The sequence below is a fragment of the Agelaius phoeniceus genome, chromosome 2, assembly GCF_051311805.1.
Source record: "Agelaius phoeniceus isolate bAgePho1 chromosome 2, bAgePho1.hap1, whole genome shotgun sequence".
Taxonomy (NCBI): Eukaryota; Metazoa; Chordata; class Aves; order Passeriformes; family Icteridae; genus Agelaius; species Agelaius phoeniceus.
Genome location: NC_135266.1, coordinates 10877351 through 10897177, shown reverse-complemented (window position 1 = coordinate 10897177; position 19827 = coordinate 10877351). Strand labels below are relative to the sequence as shown.

The window sequence follows — 19827 nt, the reverse complement described above, 5'->3', positions numbered from 1 at the left end:
TACGGTATTTGCTGTCTGCTGAAGTATAATAGAAAAAAAAAAGATTGAGATCAAAAAAAAAGTCTTATAAATATCTCATGTTGTTCTGAACTTCTGCCATAATCTTCACTAAAATAATAGCACGTTTTGATTTTAGATGGAAAATTAATTGCATGCACAACTTGATGTGAGCAACAATATGAGAACAAATTTCTTCCAGGAGCTTTAAATAGCACAAAAGAAATAAATAGCCTCTATCTAAAATACTTCCTTACAAGTAGGTGTTGGTAATGAAGTATTTGATAACTCCTCAACACAACGTGTCAAATAGTTTTAAATAAAGTAATTTTTGGAAAACAATTACTCCAGTTTTCTAGATTTTTAAGTTTCATATGATTGAGCTCTCTGAGGTTTTGTAATCTTTTTGACAATGTAAGGGAGATGCTGATACTCTTTTTTCTGCTCTGCATAAACTCTAGGGTTTTCATAATGCAGATTTTTATAATGCAGAGTGGTTCTTTTAAAACAGTTCAGTTTTTGATGCAACATACCATTAACCTACTGTCTTGTCCAGCCTGATTACTACAGGCCTTTACTTTATGGACTTTAGATGGCAATGAAAATCTGTATGTGATAGACAGAATTTGTAAAATCTGTAGGGATAAAAGGTTCTACATAAGATTATTAAAACTATCCATCTGAAAAGTGCCCCATCAAGACCTAGTTGTACTAATTTATAGAATTAATATGTATAGAAAGCTATTCCCCAGGAGTCTTTACTCTTCCCTGATTGTTTTATTTAAGCATTTTTAATGACCAGGCCTAGAGACTCCCAGGCTGGCCAGTTCCAGTCTCACAAGTTCTCTTCACATCTATGCACCAACACCCACAGGTTTAATCATATGTCATAGTGAGCTCTGATGCAATACAAGATTTTCTTCTGGAAGACTTATGGAACCAAACCAGATAATTTTTTTGAGGTAAAAGAGCCAATATTGTCCACTTTCAATGTAGTCATTCATTTAGTCACTCATTTCCCAAAACTCCCAAGACATAGTCAGATTAACTACTCTATTTGTACCATGATAAAAGAATAAATAAATTTAACTCTGAAGTGTATTATCTGTACATGTCAATCATTAGAAATGTCCAGATTAGCCCTGACACTAAGATAAATCAATTAATATGAAAAAAAATGCCTCCTCCATGTCCTTTATTTTTTATATACAAACAAAAAATGCTTGTGAAATAGGTAGAGACCTAAATCACTTTCCCAGATCCCCACATGCTAGCACTCACTTGAATTGGTGAGGATAAATTCCCCCAAGCAATGAGGCAGCTATAGTCAGGTACCACAAAGTCTGACTGATCCAGTCCAAGAACATTGTTTTCTCCAAGACAGAGGAAAAAAACCCCACATTTATTTATTCTACTCATGTATAAAAATTATGCCACTCTACATCTGTGTGCTAGTAGCTATTTCAAACATTTTCCTAATGAAATGTTTGAAAAATGCATCCTAATTAATTACTTACAAGATTTAATTCCATTTCCAGAATAAACAATGCCATGATTTATAACAAAACTTAAATAAAAAACACAGATTGTCACCTAATGGTGCAAGAGTAGGCAAAATCACATAAGCAACTTTAAATTTATTATTTCCCATAGCCTTCAGACATTTTAATGTCCTACTACCAGTGACAATAAATTAATTAGAAACTTTTAATAGGATACTGTAAATTAGGCATTGCGTGCAGTAAAGAAGAATTAAATAACAGATTTATTTGGGAAGAAATACTTCTTACAGCTGAAATAATAAGAAAATATTTTTACTACAAATTTGAAATGAACTATTCTGCTATTTCATCACTTCCATTAGTAGCAGCAACAAAGGTGAGGAGTCTTTTAACAGTAAAAGAAATGGTAAGGGTTAATATATATAAAGAAATTGACTTGTAATTATTTATTATTTTGCTTAGTAAGGAAGATGTGACTATTTTACTAGGAATTAAGTGAAAATGAAGTCTTTCCATTTTTGGTAGAACTTCAGTCAAGAAAGGCCCAAGAATTTATTTTTAAGATGAGCTAAGACCAGAAAAAGAAGGGTTTTGCTCAGTTAGGGCCCAGATGTCACATGCAGAGCTCGTGTCTATTACTTGAAACATTTCCACTGAGACCTTAGAAATGGACCAAGGACTGAAATCCCTGGGATGTCTCTGAGACTTTTCTTTCTTAGGGGCAGTAGCATTCTGCACTCAGAGGTGTTTGATAAGAGAGTGATACTCACTAGAAAGAAAACCAGTGATCTTTGAATAAATGATCTAATCAATATGTGAGTAAGAACTGACAGCAGTCATGAATGCTGGCAATCATGTTTGCACCATTTTATATATCCTTCCAGACATGTCCTTTCAATATGAAGGATATTTGAGTATGTATCTTCATTATTCTAATTAAATATTCTTGCAAAACAATGCCAAATTGGTTTCTCATTTATTTCGAATTCTGTATTTTCTCTCTCTTACACAGTCACTAAGCAATGATAGAAATGTCTTTGACCAGAGTATTTTGCTGAAGTTCTACAAGTTTTCTGACAATATCTCTCATCACCAAAAAACACAAGTCAAAACAGTAGGTAAAGTAGGTAAAACAAAATTGAACCATTTGAATCCAAACTGGAATAAAGAGAATCATAAATTATTGGAATAACCTTTATCACTCAGTAAAGCAGGAAATAGATGTAAAAATAAAAAATCTAAAATATGAAAGCCAAAATCATCATTTACATATGATATGAATCATCATACATATAAGATTGCATTTTTACAATCTTTCTGTTTGGGGGAAAACAAAACAAACTATCCACCTACTTACCACTTTCATGGTGCTTTCATGGTAGAAAATAAGTTGCCTTGAGCACTGAAACACTTTTTTTCTCCTCTCTACTCTTATTGCATTTTTGCTCTATTCCAGAAAGAACTGTTTAAATTTGGTGGTTATTAAATCATTAAAATCCATATAATCCAATTTAGATATAAAAAAGGGAAATTATTAGCATGACCATGACTTTCAGCACTGAAGCCAGGATTCTTGATATCTTCTTACTTTAAACATCTACAAGGCAAAAATATGATGTTCCTGACAGTATGGTGCTGCAGGAAGGAGGTCTAGAGAAGGCATGAGTCATTCACAAGCCTATTGCTGCAGAGATAAGTACCCTAAAATGTAAATGCTGGACAGTTCATTCAATGATCAGTTAAGATCTGCTATTTACAGAGCAATTTCCACATCTAGGGTATTCTCAGAAGGCTGAGTATAAGTATTAGGGCCCATCATTCAATATTAAGGTCCTCTGAGACCTTAAAAAATAAAAACTCTTGATATTTATGCTAGGAAATGAAAATAAATACTTGAGAAACTAATAATAGCATAATAAGAATATTTTAAATCAATTAAATGATGAAAAATAAAGTACTCATCACTGATAAGTCACAAAAAATGAACATGAATAAAATGAAATTTCTTCAAAATTCAGACCCAGAACTTCATAATTTTGGTACTAAAATTTCACCACATAAAATTATAAAATTAATTTAAACTTGAAACCCACAATTGCATACTAAATATAGACCATTGAGCAATTCTTAAAACCAATGCAAAGAAGAAATATTCAGAATGTTCTATATAAAAATGCTATTTTAAAATTTTGAAGTAATGATTCAGGTATGTAACCTCACATCCCAGTTCTGAAACTGTTACAGAATTCCTCCTTTTGCAGCATTTTAGCACGTACCTGTGACACATGAACAATCCCCTTCAAACCCCAATTCTAATCCTTGCTTGCTTATTTACTGTATGTTAACCTAGTATTGGCATCCTGTATAACATGGTGGTTTTGCTGGTTTGTTTTGATTTTTTTTCCTCATACGGAATGGAATGGAGATCAGGGCTGCAAGGCAGATCAATCACAAGATAAGGAAATAAAATAACAAAGTTTAGATAGATGCCTGAAAATTCTATTCTAGCATTCATCCATGGTAAGATGCAACCACAAAATACAGCACCTGAACCACCTTTGCTGATACAGATGGTATTTCACTTTGGGTAATAGTGTGCTATTTTCAGAACTCATGTTCCAGAGAGAGAAATAAGCCCAGGAAGTAAGAGACAAGTTGTCTGGCTACCATGTGAGAGCAGATTAGAAAACTGTGGCTTTAGTGTACTGAACATGGACAGATAGGGAAAATGACTGCAGCCTGTAAGAACAGAAGGGATAAACATCAAGGAGCAGATAAAACTGAACTACAGCTCAGTCCTGGCACTAAAACAAATAAATTAAGTGCAAATGCAGGTGGCTGAAGAAGCAACAGTTACCAAGCATTAAGGAGTAAAGAGACAGAAGAACCTCTCTGTCACAATAATGAGAGGGAAAAAAAATCCTTAATAAGTTTGAAGACAGAGTTCAATACATTTCAAAGGGATTACATGATGTGCAATCCATGAAATGTCCTTTTTAATCTTGTGTCTCCTAATCATAAAATGTGTCAATTAAACTTTCTTAAAAACTGAAACGTGGTATTTCTTCTCAGCACCATAAGTTCTGATCTCAGAAAGTCTAGTGAAAAATTCACAATAAGAATATTTAAGAGTTCATGACCTGAAGTGAAACTATTATTAGATTTCATTCACATTATTTATAATGCATAATGTTGTTTAATACCATGCCATTATGCAGCAAAAAAGAACACACCTCCCCTCCCCAAATACACTTGAAAAATGTAATTACATTTTAACCTCTATTAACATAATCATCTAATCATACTGTTGACTATTGCATTTTATATAAGCATTTGACTCTATGTATTTATTGAATATTAATGAACACATTAATCTTTACTTTTCCAAAGTAGTCCTACTCAGAAATAGTATTACAAATCTGAAGGTTTTGTATATTTTTCTTTTTCTAAAACAGTTCCTTCTCCAGTACCAGACTATTCACTTGCTTGTAAAGCATTTTCAAACAAATCCTGTTAATTCTGAATATGGTTCACTAAGCAGCATGATCTCATTAATAAAACAAGTTGCTATTCTAGTAAATCAGAACGCTCAGCTGTTTTAACTGTTTCCCTAATGGAAATTCTAATGATCTCTTCAGTCAGCCTCACAGAAGCCTAACAATTTTGAAACAAGACCCAGCGAAATAAAGAAGCAATGAAAAGAATGGAAAGAGTGCAACTTCAGACTTAGCATTCTGTCACAAATAAATGTTAACTAACATTGGATCTACATTCTTGAGGTTAGTTGGAATATTTTTGCACCACTTGAATTTTCATTAGAAAGGTACTTTTGTCTGTTTTACTGAACTAAATGAAAATTTTGAGTGACGAATTCATGAGTTCTTGGGATTTCTAACAAAAGAGAGAAGGGAAGAAAGAAAAAGCTTGATGGATGGCAAAAAGAAAAGAACACTACAAACATATCTTCAAAATGATCTCATATGTTGCATAAGAAAATAATAAATGGATAACAAATGAGAAGGAGGCTAGGTCAAAGGGAAATGTAAAACAGAAGCAGTCTTTTGCACTGAATATAAGTTTCTGCATAGCAACACATTATCTCTTTTAATGATGATAAGAAAATAATGCTTCTAATTTGGTGAGACTTTGAAATGTGCTACATATCCAGTGCATTTGTAACATTTATTATGCATCTTACCTTTGTCTGGGCACTCTAAATAATCAACCTTCTCCAAGGGAAAATGCTGATTTAGCAAGGAGTTGGAAATAAATTTAAAAAAATCACATATCTATTTTTTTTTTTAAACCTCATTTGAAGCTGATCAAGGATCCAAGAATAGGGCCAAGGAAGGTAATGGTGCACGGGCAAAGCAAAGAATGGGTAGGGCTTTGTAACACCTTTATGTCTACCTAGATACACATCTTACCTTAGTAATATATATGCTTTTCAAATTGTGGGACAGAGAAAGGGAGTTGAAGTTTCAGAGAACATACACCTAAGACCTACTACCTTTTACATATGCAGCAAAACGCGTCTTTAATTCCTTGATGACTTTCTATTTTGTTAATCAGATCTTAGACACCTTTCTTCAGCATTCAAAGCATTGAAAGTAATGTGCAGAAAAAAAACCAAACTGCTATTTTTACTGCCTCAGCTTAGTGTGTTAGTTAATAGTTGTATATTTTTTATATATTTGCATCACACAATTTTGTTTCCCTTTCAGTTTAGCAGTCTTACAGTCAAGAAATAACAGTGTAAATCTTTAAAAAGTTGACTTGAAATACTAAAATTCAAATGGCATGATTTACTTTTTTAACTGTAGGCCAAGAAGTAGGTTAGTGTTGCATTCAAAAACACCTCTGGCTTTAATGTTAGACAGATCTAACTTCTTTCAACCTGAAATCAAGTAATTCAATCCAGCAATTCAAATTTGCAAGTGCCAATTACCTCAACAGCACTTTTTTCTTATGCACGAATAGTAATTTATAACATGAATCCAGAGTTTGGTCAAGTTATTCAGGTGAAACTATCTACTTCCAAAACATCAGTTTGGAATTAATTCTTCATACCCATTATCATTTGAATTACAAAAGAGGGAAATGAAATAAACTACCAAGAAACTAGAGTTATTATTTTCCTTATGATGCTCAAAGAGCTTGCAAGATGAAAAGCATACAAATTGGAACTGGACACATAGCAACTAAGTGGCTATTCTGTCACACTGCATTTCACAAATAAAAGCATCCTCCAGGTCCTTTGATTAAAACATGAAACAGAAAAAATGAGCAACACTTGCAAGACGTTGTTCACGGAATATCTCTTGTACAGCTCAATGGCTAATCACATTTCTTCCACAAGAATTTAAAATTAAGCCTGATATTCCTGCTGGTCATAAATAACAAATGGAAATTTACAAGCACTTTAAGTAAAGACCAAAGAAATACATAACTATGAAAGTACCACAATATACCATGTCATCCCATATCTTATTTCATTTAAAAATACATCTTACAACAAGCTAGTGAAATTTTTTAGTTAACCAGAAAAACAGACACATCTGAACAAAATTGTCACTGTTCACTCAGCCCTAGAAATCCTCCTTAAATGAGCTGCAAAATAGATTACCCAGACCTTAAAATTTCTTAAACCCTACAGAAAAACAGAATATAGGCTAATCAAATCATACCTGGATAAATTGCTTGGTTTTCACAAGCCCCACGTCTCCAGCCTCTATCTGTGCTCTTGACAGCTTCTCTTCAGTTTCACTTAGCCAATGATTAAATCTCTTCATGTCATAATGAAAAATCTGCCACTTTTCCAAAGATTTGTCAAACCGTCTGCAAGTATAAAAGGAGATGAAATAACAATCCACTGATAGTTTATTTATTGACTACAGAAAAAAAATAAAGAGAATAATGTTGGATGTCCCAGGTTAAAATCAGTATAATATTGATGGCATAATATATTAGCATTTATAACATTTATATCAAATGGCAATATGGCAGCACTTCTGAAGTGAAATTATTTTTAAGCAAATGCATCATAAATCAGTTGTTCTATCAGTTTTAAAATCCTTTTGAAAAAAATGCAATGGTCTTCAAGTGAATTTCCACTTGCATTGTGCAAAGGTACTCTTTAATAAAACCTATTTCCTATGTTTCACTTCGAGTATTTTATAATGATAATTACGCAAAAAAAGAAAAAAAAAGTCTTGAAATAAAACAATGATTAAAAAAAATAGAACATTAAAAGAATAGGGTTTTGAACAATAAACAAGGATGAAAAATATTACAACCATGTCTGCAAGTCTATAGTTCACTACAAAAAGACCAGATAAGTACTTCCAGCACTTTGGGAAGATCTGACCTGTTTTTGTCTAGAGTGACTGATTGATCTCCTGCTTCAAGAACTGTTTGAATTGGCCACTGCCAAATACGAAAGAAATGAAATGAAGACAGATTACAAAACAGATTATAAGGGGGTTTGCAGATAGCCTACATCTTAAGAAATTCAGTTTTCCTTTATGTTAGATTGGTGTGGAAATGTAATAACTAATCAGAGATTAGCTAGAATGTTTTGTTAGAAGATCATCATTAAATGTGCTACTGTTGTTTAGTTTAATAATCCTCCTTTACAGGATTATAATAGATTTTAGGGTGTACTTAAAGGATAAAAACAAAGATGCTCAATTATTTCTCCATGAGATAATCTGGTTCTGTATGGGCAAACTATACAATTATTTGAATGTTAAGGAGTTTAATTCACCAAACAAAATGACATTACTGTGAGAGAATACAAATAATCTTTTCCATTTTACTGATGATTTTTCATTTTTTAGAAGAAAATACAAACAGACTATTGACCTGATTAATTATTGTAGTCACTCTTCTAACTTACTAAAATGACTGTGATAATTAATCACAGTTATCATATTTTATTGCTCAAAATTATCAAACCATAATTTAAAGGTGCATTATAACAGGGTTTTTTTTATAGCTACCTTACTCAGAGTTAAAGAGAAAAAAATTTTACTTTAAAATATCACATAGAAAATAGAATTAAAATTCCATTTCTTTTGGCCCAGAATCATCTCTTATTTTGGACACTATATTAAAACATCTTTCCTCCTGTTCCTCACAAAGTAAAATTACTCTTCTCAGCATGGGAAGCTTATCAGAAGCTTAAATGTAGAAAATTCAGTAGGGTTTGATATTAGTGTTCTTGAATTTGCATTCTAAAACTTGCAAACTGAATCTCTGATCACTGTAAATTCTTCCTCCATCTTTTGCTTTGGGGAATAACAGTTGTAAGGAGAAGAAAAATAAAAAGTTGCAACAAAAAGCTATGAATATTTAAAGCTTAAAAGTTCCTAGTGTTTATTGCTCATGTCTAAAAAAACCTTGTTACTCTCAGTATAAATATAAACCAATACAAGACATTAGTAAAAAGCAGAGAGAATTTATCAACAGGCCAAGTGCCTAAAATTCAAGGCTCTTGCAGTGATTAAATACCTAAGTAATGTTACAATGATAAGAGAAAATGTAATTTTTGCTGCAGTGGCAGCTGTGGGTGCTTTTGAACATCATCAAGCAGCTGACAGCTCTGGGAAGTTATGGGACACTGAGTACACCTAAGTGAGACTTTCCCTTGCTGAATCTCTATTACATCTGCTTACACATGATACTACTTCCAATAGCTTTTTAAACTTTAAAAACAAAGAGGCTTCTGTTTGTTTGTTTGTTTGTTTCATCATGAGCAATGCTGTCACCAGGTGGTGAGTTCAAAACCCATAAAGGAGAAGCCTAATGAACTACCAACGCTGAACAGCTAAATTGCTAAAGCCTTGGCACGGCAGAATGGAGAATAAATTCATAAGAGAGCAGTACTCCCAGGACTGTGAAAACTCAGAAAGAGTCTGTCAGCCTCAAGAATCCCCAAGAACACAAGGTGGAGCAGAGGAAAATTAAAGACCTTGCACACCCTTACCTAGGCATCCACCCTTGTTTGCCATCAGAGAGAATTCATTGAGCTAAAATACCCTTGTGTAGACATTAATCTGTGTCTTCCTCTGCTCCAACCCTTTCCCTCTGACCAGCATAAGACAAAATAGTGGCTCATGAGTGGCCACTAATAGTGGCTAGTGGCTGACTGTCTGAAATCTGGGCACTATTTCCTTTCTGATGTGTTTCTCTCTGGTTTTCTTAGCCCATGCTCAATAACAAGGTGCAAAGAGACACCCTGAAGCCAAGCAGGAGGTTCTGGATGAGAATCTATGACTGGCACACATTACAAGGTACTTAAGCATTGTCCATGAGCTCTGACACAATAAGGCAGATTTATTCCTCTATCTTGAGCATGTTTGGGTTGATAAGCAAAAAACAAGTGTCACATTGGTCCAATTTTTTCATATATGTACTGACACTCCAGCAGGGACCATGTTAAGCAGTGGCTTGTGGGAGCAATTTCATTTTATCATATTAGTACATAATGGATTTATTTTGCCTCCAGAGAGCAAGAAAGAAAAGAAAAGCAATCAAAGACAACTGCTGGGGTAATACACAGTACAATTTACATTAAGTCATAAAAGTATTGGTTGTTTCCTTCCTTCCTCTCTCCTGAACCCTTGGACCTGACATTCTATAAGTAAAATTTAATATTATTTGGTAGCATTGCACATAATCTTGCACAGAGATTTACAAATGCCAATTTGGATGTACTGTCAGTGGAACTCTAAACTGTATAATGGGACTGAACTTGCTGGTCTGTGTCACAAGGCTGGTGTTTTTAGGAAGTTGTGCAAAGATGAAAGGAAAGACCTTTGAGAACAGGGAAGACACAAACATAAGATCAAGTACAAAAGGCTACTGGCTTGTTGTTGTAAACTAAATCTTAATTTTGCATCTGTGTTTTGATTAATTCCTAGATACTTTGATAACATTTCTTAATAAACTATGAAGCCCACTTTTGTGGGAGATTCTGGTTTAGCAAAACTTCACAATCAATTAACCCACAAGAAAAAGAATGCTATTCATACAATTTCCTAAAAGACATTATTTATGTAATGGAAATTGGTATTGCAAGAAACATGTGTTTTATTCTTTATATTGGGAAAAACATGCCCTAAACTTAATTTCTATACTGTTGGTAACAATGTACTGTAGGATTATGCTAATATTAACCCACAAACTTTGCAGTTTTGTCAGCTTAATTCTGCCCAATTAGCACCTTGTAAAAATACACAAACATCAAAGTAGTATAAATAATTATGCATTAAAATGTAAGAGCATTAACTTTAATATTTAAGGCCATTCTTACAGATAACAAAATAAGAAAACTTGTTCTTTTCAAGCAACTTCTACAATTAAATTGCTTAAAGAAAGACCTAACCCATTTTCACAGGTTTTGATGTTTTCATTTGACTTTACACAATTCATGTGAGTTCTTAATTTATATTTAATTCTATATCCTCTCTACATTTGGACTCAAAGTGATTATCTAATTTTAGACACTGCTATATCTTGATCTTGATCTCAGGTTTTGCTGTGGGTCCATTCTGGGACAACACTTAGCTCTACGTATTCTATTTGTACCTTTGCAGTCTGTCTTTCACCCAGAAACTACGAAATAAATAATAAACTGCAACCAAAAGCACCATAGCAATGCCATCCATCAATTCAAAACTTAATTTCTCTCCTCTTCCCAGAAATTAAGTTCCGCAGCATGATATAAATTTAAAAAATTTTACATTACAATTACATTATAAATATTTTGATATCTTGAATTGCATTGATTGTATTATTCTTCTTGCCCTAGTTAGTGATACCATGCCATTCAGTGTCCATCTCTATCAAAGAAAATGACAACTAAATTGGCTAAGAAAAAGCAAGGTCATGTCAGTCATTGTTGGTTTTCAGGCATATACAAATCCATTTTTTATTATATGTGAGAGAGCAATAAACTTAATAACCATTTATAATTGATAACTATACAGCAATGCATTAGATTCTAATGGATGTTGTGCATCAATTGTTTAAATAGAAACACTCCATAAAATTTATAAAACATACATTCTTTTTCTACACTAACTAAAACTATCTATTAGGCATATAAACTAGAAAATTCCAATTGTTTATTTCCTGCAAAATTTTCCTCCATTACAACAGAGAAGTAATCATGTATTTTACAGAACTTTGCCTCAACACTTGGATTAAGTTTAGGTAACAACTTTCCCTTAGAGAAAATGCTTGATTAATGCGACCTAGGTGAAGGAGTAGCATATTTTGCAACTCTCTTAAACTTTAAAAATATCCATGCAATTGGTAATAAAACCAAAAAAATTCATAACTTTTTGAAGTGTAACCACCAAAATCATGATAAGAAAATCCCAAACCAAAAATTTTATTTGAAAAAAACAGTGACTCAATTTTATGGAAATCCAAACCAATATTTCTGCCTGCATGTGAGGGGTAGTATACACATTTCATCCTCCAAAGGTAACAGTGGACACTGCATTTCCAGCCAGGATACTGCAGCATGTCAGTATTACCCACCCTATGGTCGCATCCACCTGATGAAATGAAAAATGAGTGACAAATCACATGAACCTCTGACTGTCAGGGTGATGTTTTCCTCCTTTCCCCAGCCCAGGGGCTCTGACCTGCTTAAGGCCAGTTCTGGTGTGGCACAGCAGCATGAGCTGTCATCAGCCTTTAGGGAGAAATGACTGTGAGAGACCTCACCTGGGGTTTCTGCCCAGGGCTTCAGGGCCAGTTTTAAACTCAGACCTTTGTGGTATTTTCAGGGTCTCTTGTCGTGGGGAGGAAATTATGAATCTGACTCCATGTTCTTAGAAGGCTAATTTATTATTTTATGATATTATATTATATAAAAGAATGCTGTACTAAAACTATAATAAAAAATAGAGAAAGGATACTTACAGAAGGCTCAACAAGATACTAATGAAAAACTCGTGACTGACCCACCAGGGTCCCAACACAGCTGGACCATGATTGGTCATTAAGTAAAAACAATTCACATGTTGGATAAACAATCTCCAACCACATTCCAAAGCAATAAAACACAGGAGAAACAATCAGATAACTATTGGCTTCATTTTTCTCTGAGGCTTCTCAGCTTCCCAGGAGAAGAAATCCTGGCGAAGGGATTTTTCCAGAAAATATGACAGTGACAGACCTTGACCTGGGCTACTCTGTAAGTCTGTCCACAGCACACCTTTCTCATGCAGCCAGAGCCAGCTTTGCTCTCCTCTTTCAGGTATTGGGGGAACTTTGGCAGAGGTCCCTGCTTCCAGCCCCTTGCCCCAACCTTGCTGAGTCTTGACACTCTCAAACATCCCTCCTGGAGCTCTCCAGAGCTGGAAGCCTCAAATAGCCTGTGGGCTGCTGTTGACACCACACACTGAGCAAGCATTTCCACTGTCCTTCAGTGTCCCAGCTCCTGTGACTACAGGGTGGTGGCTGGAAGGGGGGGCAGCCAGCACAGAGGACACATGTCCTACTAAGGGATGCTAGAGGGCCTGGACTACCCAGCTACACCCACTCACCTCCCATCCCACTGACCAAGTGTCCATTAACTGCTGGAGCACACTGGACAGGCTCCTGGAGAGAGCCTCTTCCACCTGGGTTTGATCTGACCTAAATCCACAGCACTCTTTGGTGTGAGACAGAGCACAGAGAGCAGCTGATCCCAACCCAAATGAAATACTCATGGACAGATTCTAAGTCAATACCAGTGAAATCCAGCAGCCCATTCTGGTTCCCAGGTTCTGCTGCACTTCAGATCCCATCTGGGACCAAGGTCAATGATAGTTTTCACAGCCTGGACACAGAGACAGGTGCAAGACCCAGATTTCTAGAGAGCTGAAAAATCATACCCAATGGGGGAAAATCAGTTCTCAAAAAATCTTCAAATTACCATCATAATTCATAAATTTAAAAAACAAGTCAGTGAATTTGTGGCATAGTACATAAGTATGTGTAATGCTAAGTACGTATTACAGGACGTACCCTCAGTAATCCCCTGTAATTACTATGAAGTGCTTAAATCCCATGATTTCCAATGACAGAGTTCTTAGTTCAACCTGTAATAACATGTTTTATCCTCCAAAATTGCCCTGCTCAATTTTATGTTCCACTTCCTATCTTGAAATCCCCCTACAACAGTGGCTTTAGAGCAGGAAGAATAACAGAAAACAGATGATACCAGTTAATGCTGGCTGTTGACTCCCTGAGCCTGAAAGATGTTATTTATCCTGTTTAAGGTGTGGTAGATGTGTACAGAAATATATATACTAGAAAATTAGATGTCCTTCTTTCACAGAAAATCATAGTAATAACAGAGCACTTAGCATTATCTTCTTAAAATACTGATGCCTGTATTGGCACTAGGTATTTTTTATCTTTTACAGCTTTTCAGTGAGTCAAAAACCTTTCTAATAAGTGATTGTTGCTTTTTTGGGTTTGGTTTTTTTTTCTTAAAGTTTACAATAAAATTTCATTTAAAATCCCTTTTACCTTTAATTTGGAAAATTCATTTGAGACAAGAAACCTAAGTCCAAGTAACAGTTACTAGGTCTTATTGTAAGAGTAGCATGTAGTAAACAGCTCTGTTTTTAATGAAACTAAAATGCTGATGACTTAGAGAACTTCAAGGAATGGAAAAGCAGAGAAAACTGTCTTGATAGAGAAGAGTGTTCATCATACTGCTATCAAGGAGAAAATATTTGTAAGCAATAAAGAGCGTTTTTAGATTAAATACCTTACAGTATCTTTTCTGTGTTTAACAAAAACATCTTAAATAATTCTGACAACCAGTAGTACAATAGAAAAACAAACAAAAATATATCTAACTAATCTAAAAAATCGATCTAATCTCAGAAAGTATATTTTCCAGTATCATTAGAATTAATAAGTATTTGCACAGTAGTGGCATTTGAAAGCTTGGTTTTACCTTTCACTTCTGTGAATAATGATTTACTGTAATCAAAAAAAGTATTTGCAATGTCCAGGATAAACAAGAAAGACAATGCATTTTGTGGAAAAGGAGCTGAAGGCAATACTAGCACCTAAAACCTAAAAAAAAGTAAGTGGCATGTTTATGAGAGATTTTATATATATAAACATGTATATATACAAATGTATATTCTCCATATATAGATACCCTAATTATACACACTAATTTCAAAAAAAACCAAGTTGAGAATATTTTATATATATTAGTATTGTGAATAGCAAAATACTTTTAACGCTGTGAAGTAAAATTTATCATGCTAGAAGTTCTTACTTCATGAATAAATAGCAAAAGACATTTTGGCAAATTCATATGCTTGTAATATGGTGAATTTAAACAATGTACAGATGCCTACAAGGGTATAATAATTCAGAAGGTTATTATCTCTAGTAGAGATATGCAGTAGAGAAGAAGTCATATTCTACCTCTTGATCCAACTCAGTTAGGAAAGTTTCTAATGACTGGATGGAATAACTTCCAGAAAACAATTATGAGTCCTGGAGGTAACTCTCAGAAGCATAACCTGTGGCTGTCCAGTACAGGGGAGGTTTAGGGTGGGCATCAGGAAAAGGTTCTTTACCCTGAGGGTGGTTGGGCACTGGAACAGGCTCCCCAGGGCAGTGGGCACAGGACCCTGACCGAGCTCAGGGAGTGTTTGCACAACTTCTCAGGCACAGGGTGTGACTCCAAAACTGCCCTGTGCAGGGACAGGAGTTGGACTCAATGGTCCTTGTGGGTCCCTTTCAACTCAGGACTGTGGTTCTGGGTCTATTAAAGAATCCCAGACACATCATCCTCTCCGTTCATCGCTGATCTCAAAAAATAAAATATATGTGAAAGTAGTTCAAATTATGCAAGCAAGTTATAAATTTAAAGAAATTGTGGCTGAGATGATGCTAAAGGCCAGCTTTGTACAATGTTACATGGTCAGCTACCACTGCAAAGGCCTTCATAAATCTTTCTGGGAAGTGGAGAGTCTGCATTGCACATCCTATTCTTCAGTAATCAGGAGGAAAAAAACAGAATATAATTGGAACAGGCTCTAAGGTTAAGAAGATTAAGACTGTAACAGGTAAGTTTACTGCAGTTTCTGTCTTCAGTTATCTTCTCAAAACCTGTTTTTTTTTGTTTTGTTTTAGAAGACAGAAGTGAACCAGAAATCTAGCCTTTGGGGATACAGCAATACAGCAAGAATCAATGGAAGCTGAACACTCATAGCCTGCTTATCAGAGAAAAGAAGCTCACATATTATGAGGCTCTGATCTTTCATTCAGTCTATATGTCAGTCCCACTATACAGACACTAAGAATTATTTACAGAAGAAAAGCTCTGAAATGGAACATAAAAATAAGCTTAATTTAAAACTGACATGTTCAGTTTAACAATCTTTATTCACTCTCAGTAAAGAAAGTAATTAGTATATACTACTTTTAATAGTATATACTACTACTTTAGTATATACAACTTTTTCAGTAAAGAAAGTAATTACGAATATAGTAGAATATATATGTATGTGTATTTATATTAGCAGTCTTTAAATTAGTCATAACAAGATTATAAATTTGTTTACTCATTAATTTAAAGTTTATTTCGAGATGTTAGAGCTCTGTTTAATAATATAATTAACATGTTCCATTCTCTTCTGATTTGAGTAGATTAACTTTTACTTTCTTGCAGAACAATGTGCAATTTTGATCCTAAAGAACTACAGTTAGATTTCAGGCATAAGAAATTATGAAGAGAAAAATATGAGATTTCAAAGCAGTTACAATTAATTTTTAGTTATTAAGTGTCCCAGCTAGAGATATTTTTAGTTAATACCTGTTAATTGAACTGTCAGGTATATTAAAGCAGACTTGATTAAAATGTCCATACTTTGCCACTGCTACTGTGACCTAAGTATTTAATAAGGCATATTTTACTTCTCTGTAGAAAAACTAACCAAAGAAAAGTGATGCACAAAGCTCTGCAGAATATTCATGTTATGTATTTCACAAAGTGAATTTTTTGCAATCCATATTTTGATGTTTTAGAGAGACCCACTTTGGTATGAAAATTCAGAGCTATAAATCTTTTCAGTATTATATCACAGAAGAGAGCCTTGGGTGCTTTGTTAGCATAAAGAGTTGGGCAGCATGACAGAGCTGCCCATCCCTTAAACATGCCCACAGAGTCATGTTAACTGGCACATAATGACTTCCTAGGCATATTTACAGCAATAAGAGCTTTAGGGTCTTTACCACCCCATTGTGTCATACAAAAACATTAATCAGGCACCATGAGACATTAACTCCAGGAACATTTTTTGAATTATGTACATTTGGCCTATTTCTTTCTGCAACTGCAGCCTCTGGGAACTACAGAATTTTTTGTGTCATAAAACCCCCCTGAGAACTCTTTCTAGGAAAATTGTCCAGGATTCAAAATGAAAATTTTAATTGTTACATAACAAAAGATTATGTTGAATTTAATGCAGATATTTTAGTTTGCCCATAAAATCAAGGAGTTTGGAATTTGGAAATAAATCTTCCAAGCAGGTTTGCACTTTTCCTCAAAACAAAATAAGTAGTTATTGCTTGGACTGTAGCAATACTTACTGTTTCATTAAATTTACAAAAAAGAAAATGGAAGCAGGAAAGAATCTGGAGGAAGACTGTGAACCACACATAAGAGAAGAAGGGACAGGGCAAGGTTTGTGCTGGAATAGTATCATTTTTTTTCTTTCAATACTGATCCTCTTTGTTAGAAGGAAGTATGACTTCTATGACTATTAATATTTAGCACAATGACCAACCTAGTTTTCACAGGAAAAATGAGATGCTCTTAAGAGCAATAAGGTACAACTAAGAAATGAAGATTTACAACAGGGACTGAAGAGGCTTCGATTCCCTGCCCTTATTAATCACATTCCCCACCTTACCTTGTGGCTGGCATCTCAGGGATTTCCAGCCTAGCAATGCATTTTTTCTCAAACTCTTCAGATCTAATAGAGAACTGCTGGCCAGACACACAAGTTAGAGAGAAATGGCAGTTTAGACAGGAGCCAAAAAGAGATGGCAGTGTCTCCCTGGAAGACAAACCTGACACTCCAATCCCAGTTATGACATATCATGGCTGAAAGATAATCATTACTGTTTCTAACAATGCTTGGACAAATAACCAATAATTTTAAATTGCCATTACATTTTGCTTCAAATTCACAGAACTGCAGTTTTTTTCTCAGTAGAAAAAAGCACTGACTCAGATTTCCACAAAAAGATTTTGAGATTCCCAGTGCTTTGTCTCCAGCACTAAAGAAAGTCTTGAAAATCCCCCTTTGCTCGCCAGAGTAACAAGCTAACTGCAGTGGATGCTTCTGCAATTGGTTCTCCACAGACACTTTATCCTCTTCCTCCTGTAACTAGGAAACCCAAAGCAATGGTCCCTGGAGGACAAAGTAATGACAGCAGAGAAGCTCTTTAAGCTTAAGCAACTTCCCCTTTCTGAAAGCAGGAGGGCTATGCAGTCCCATTTACGAGATGACAGCCAGCTTGATTTCTCCAAAAAGAAAACCCCCAGAGTAGTTTAAAAAAGGCTCTCAGTCCTCTGCCAGCTCCTGGGGATCAATACAGCATTTTCATTCAACTAATTTCTCCCAGATTGCTGTGGCAAAAGACATGCTAAGTTGTTTAACTAGGGAAGAGCAGTTGTTTTCAATCAAGCTGTGGTAAGGTACTTTTTTAGTTCTCTGGGTCCTGATTATGTCTTGTTCAGCCCCAGGTGAATCTGGTGACTGTCACAGGAACATTCCAGCATTGGATAAGAACCATACTGCTCCTAATAGGGCTTCTGCAATACAGAATGGACTGAAAATATTATGAAAGTGGTGATTAACTGTAGAAGAAAGAAATACCTGACTAAGCACATTGTGCTCTGTAAACACAGATAAAAATACTGCACTCACACCAAGATCTTCCTTATATTTTTTGGAGAAACCATACTTTTGTTGTTCCTTTAACAGTACAAGGTCAAATATGTAGATTGAGATTGTTTTAAAAATGTGTTTAAAATTCAAAACTTAGGGCTCTACATACTTTAAAAAACAATAGCCAAGCAGGTGTTTAAATTGCTTGAAATTAGCATGGAAGAAAACATGCTGTTCATTTGGAGACATAGGCACACAAAAGAAAAACAAGGAGATGAAAGGTAGAAGGAATTCTACTCCTTTCTGTGCTAGCAAATAAGCCCAGTAAAACAAGCTGTTGAAGAATAAAATAATCTTATTTTTGGACATTACCCCTAGGGAAAAGCTTTGACACACCAGCAAAGTCTACTTACCTATGCTTTTCTTCCCTTACACAGCAAACATCTTAAGGTTCCACTTCAGGGGTTTTTACTAGATGGAATTACATCCTTGTATAACAAGGTTCTGTAATTAATTTATTCTACTTACTATAAATATGTCTCAGTAGAAAACTGGATGACAGAAGGAGCTGCACATTAGTGGAAATCACACACAACACACCATTTGTATTACTTATAAAATCAAGGGCATTAAAATGAGAATCCCTTAAAATTATATTTAATCATAATTGTTAGATTCTTCATTGTCAGAAGTAAAATCTTCTTTTCATCTTCTATGTAATTTCAGATATTTTTTAAATAGCAATTTAACAGCCACATCCATAGAGAAATTTAACTGTGTATGTGCAATGTACATAATTCTATATTCTCTGTATATTTATGTATATAAAGGCTTTATTTCAATTTTTCACTCTGCCTGGTACACACTGATGACTTCAGTGCATAATTTACATTTCAAAGGACACTTCAAATACAAAAATGCTGACTAGGGAAATTGTTCAAATTCAAGGATTATCACATCACTGTAGCCAAGATTTCCTGTGCTTTCTACTACAAAGTGGAAAAAACAGTGATGCAGTAAAAGCCCAGGACTAAAATCCAGACTTTCTACTCAGAATCTGTGTGCCACTCAGGGATAGCAATCCATCTTTCTTTACTCAGTACTATGCCAAGCCTAACTGTAAAATATATGTGCAGATGGAGTGCAAGATTGAATCTGTTTAGCGCTGTCAAGGCTGCCCTGGCCGGGTGCTGGGTCCCTTCCAGGGTGTACATGCACTGCAGAGCCTTACACCTTTTCTTACACAAAAAAGAAGCCATCTACAGTAGCTATGGTGGCCATAGCTTCCACCATTCAGCAGGAAGTCAGCTGGACCAGAGGTTTGTAACTAGGCAGCAGATGAAGATTTGGGGAAGTTGTTAAGGCTGGATATCAGGCAAAGGTTTTTCACCCAG

The 19827-nt window shown here is 34.8% G+C and overlaps 1 protein-coding gene across 9 annotated transcripts in view; it reads right to left on the bottom strand.

Moving 5' to 3' along the window:
• Window positions 1-19827, bottom strand: part of DMD (dystrophin) — a 1046004-nt gene that overhangs the window by 532761 nt on the left and 493416 nt on the right. For all 9 annotated transcript variants that reach the window (XM_077171917.1, XM_077171927.1, XM_077171925.1 and 6 more), the window contains one exon: window positions 7187-7337. In XM_077171917.1, the coding sequence (XP_077028032.1) occupies window positions 7187-7337 (151 nt within the window). The remainder of the gene's footprint in view (window positions 1-7186; window positions 7338-19827) is intronic.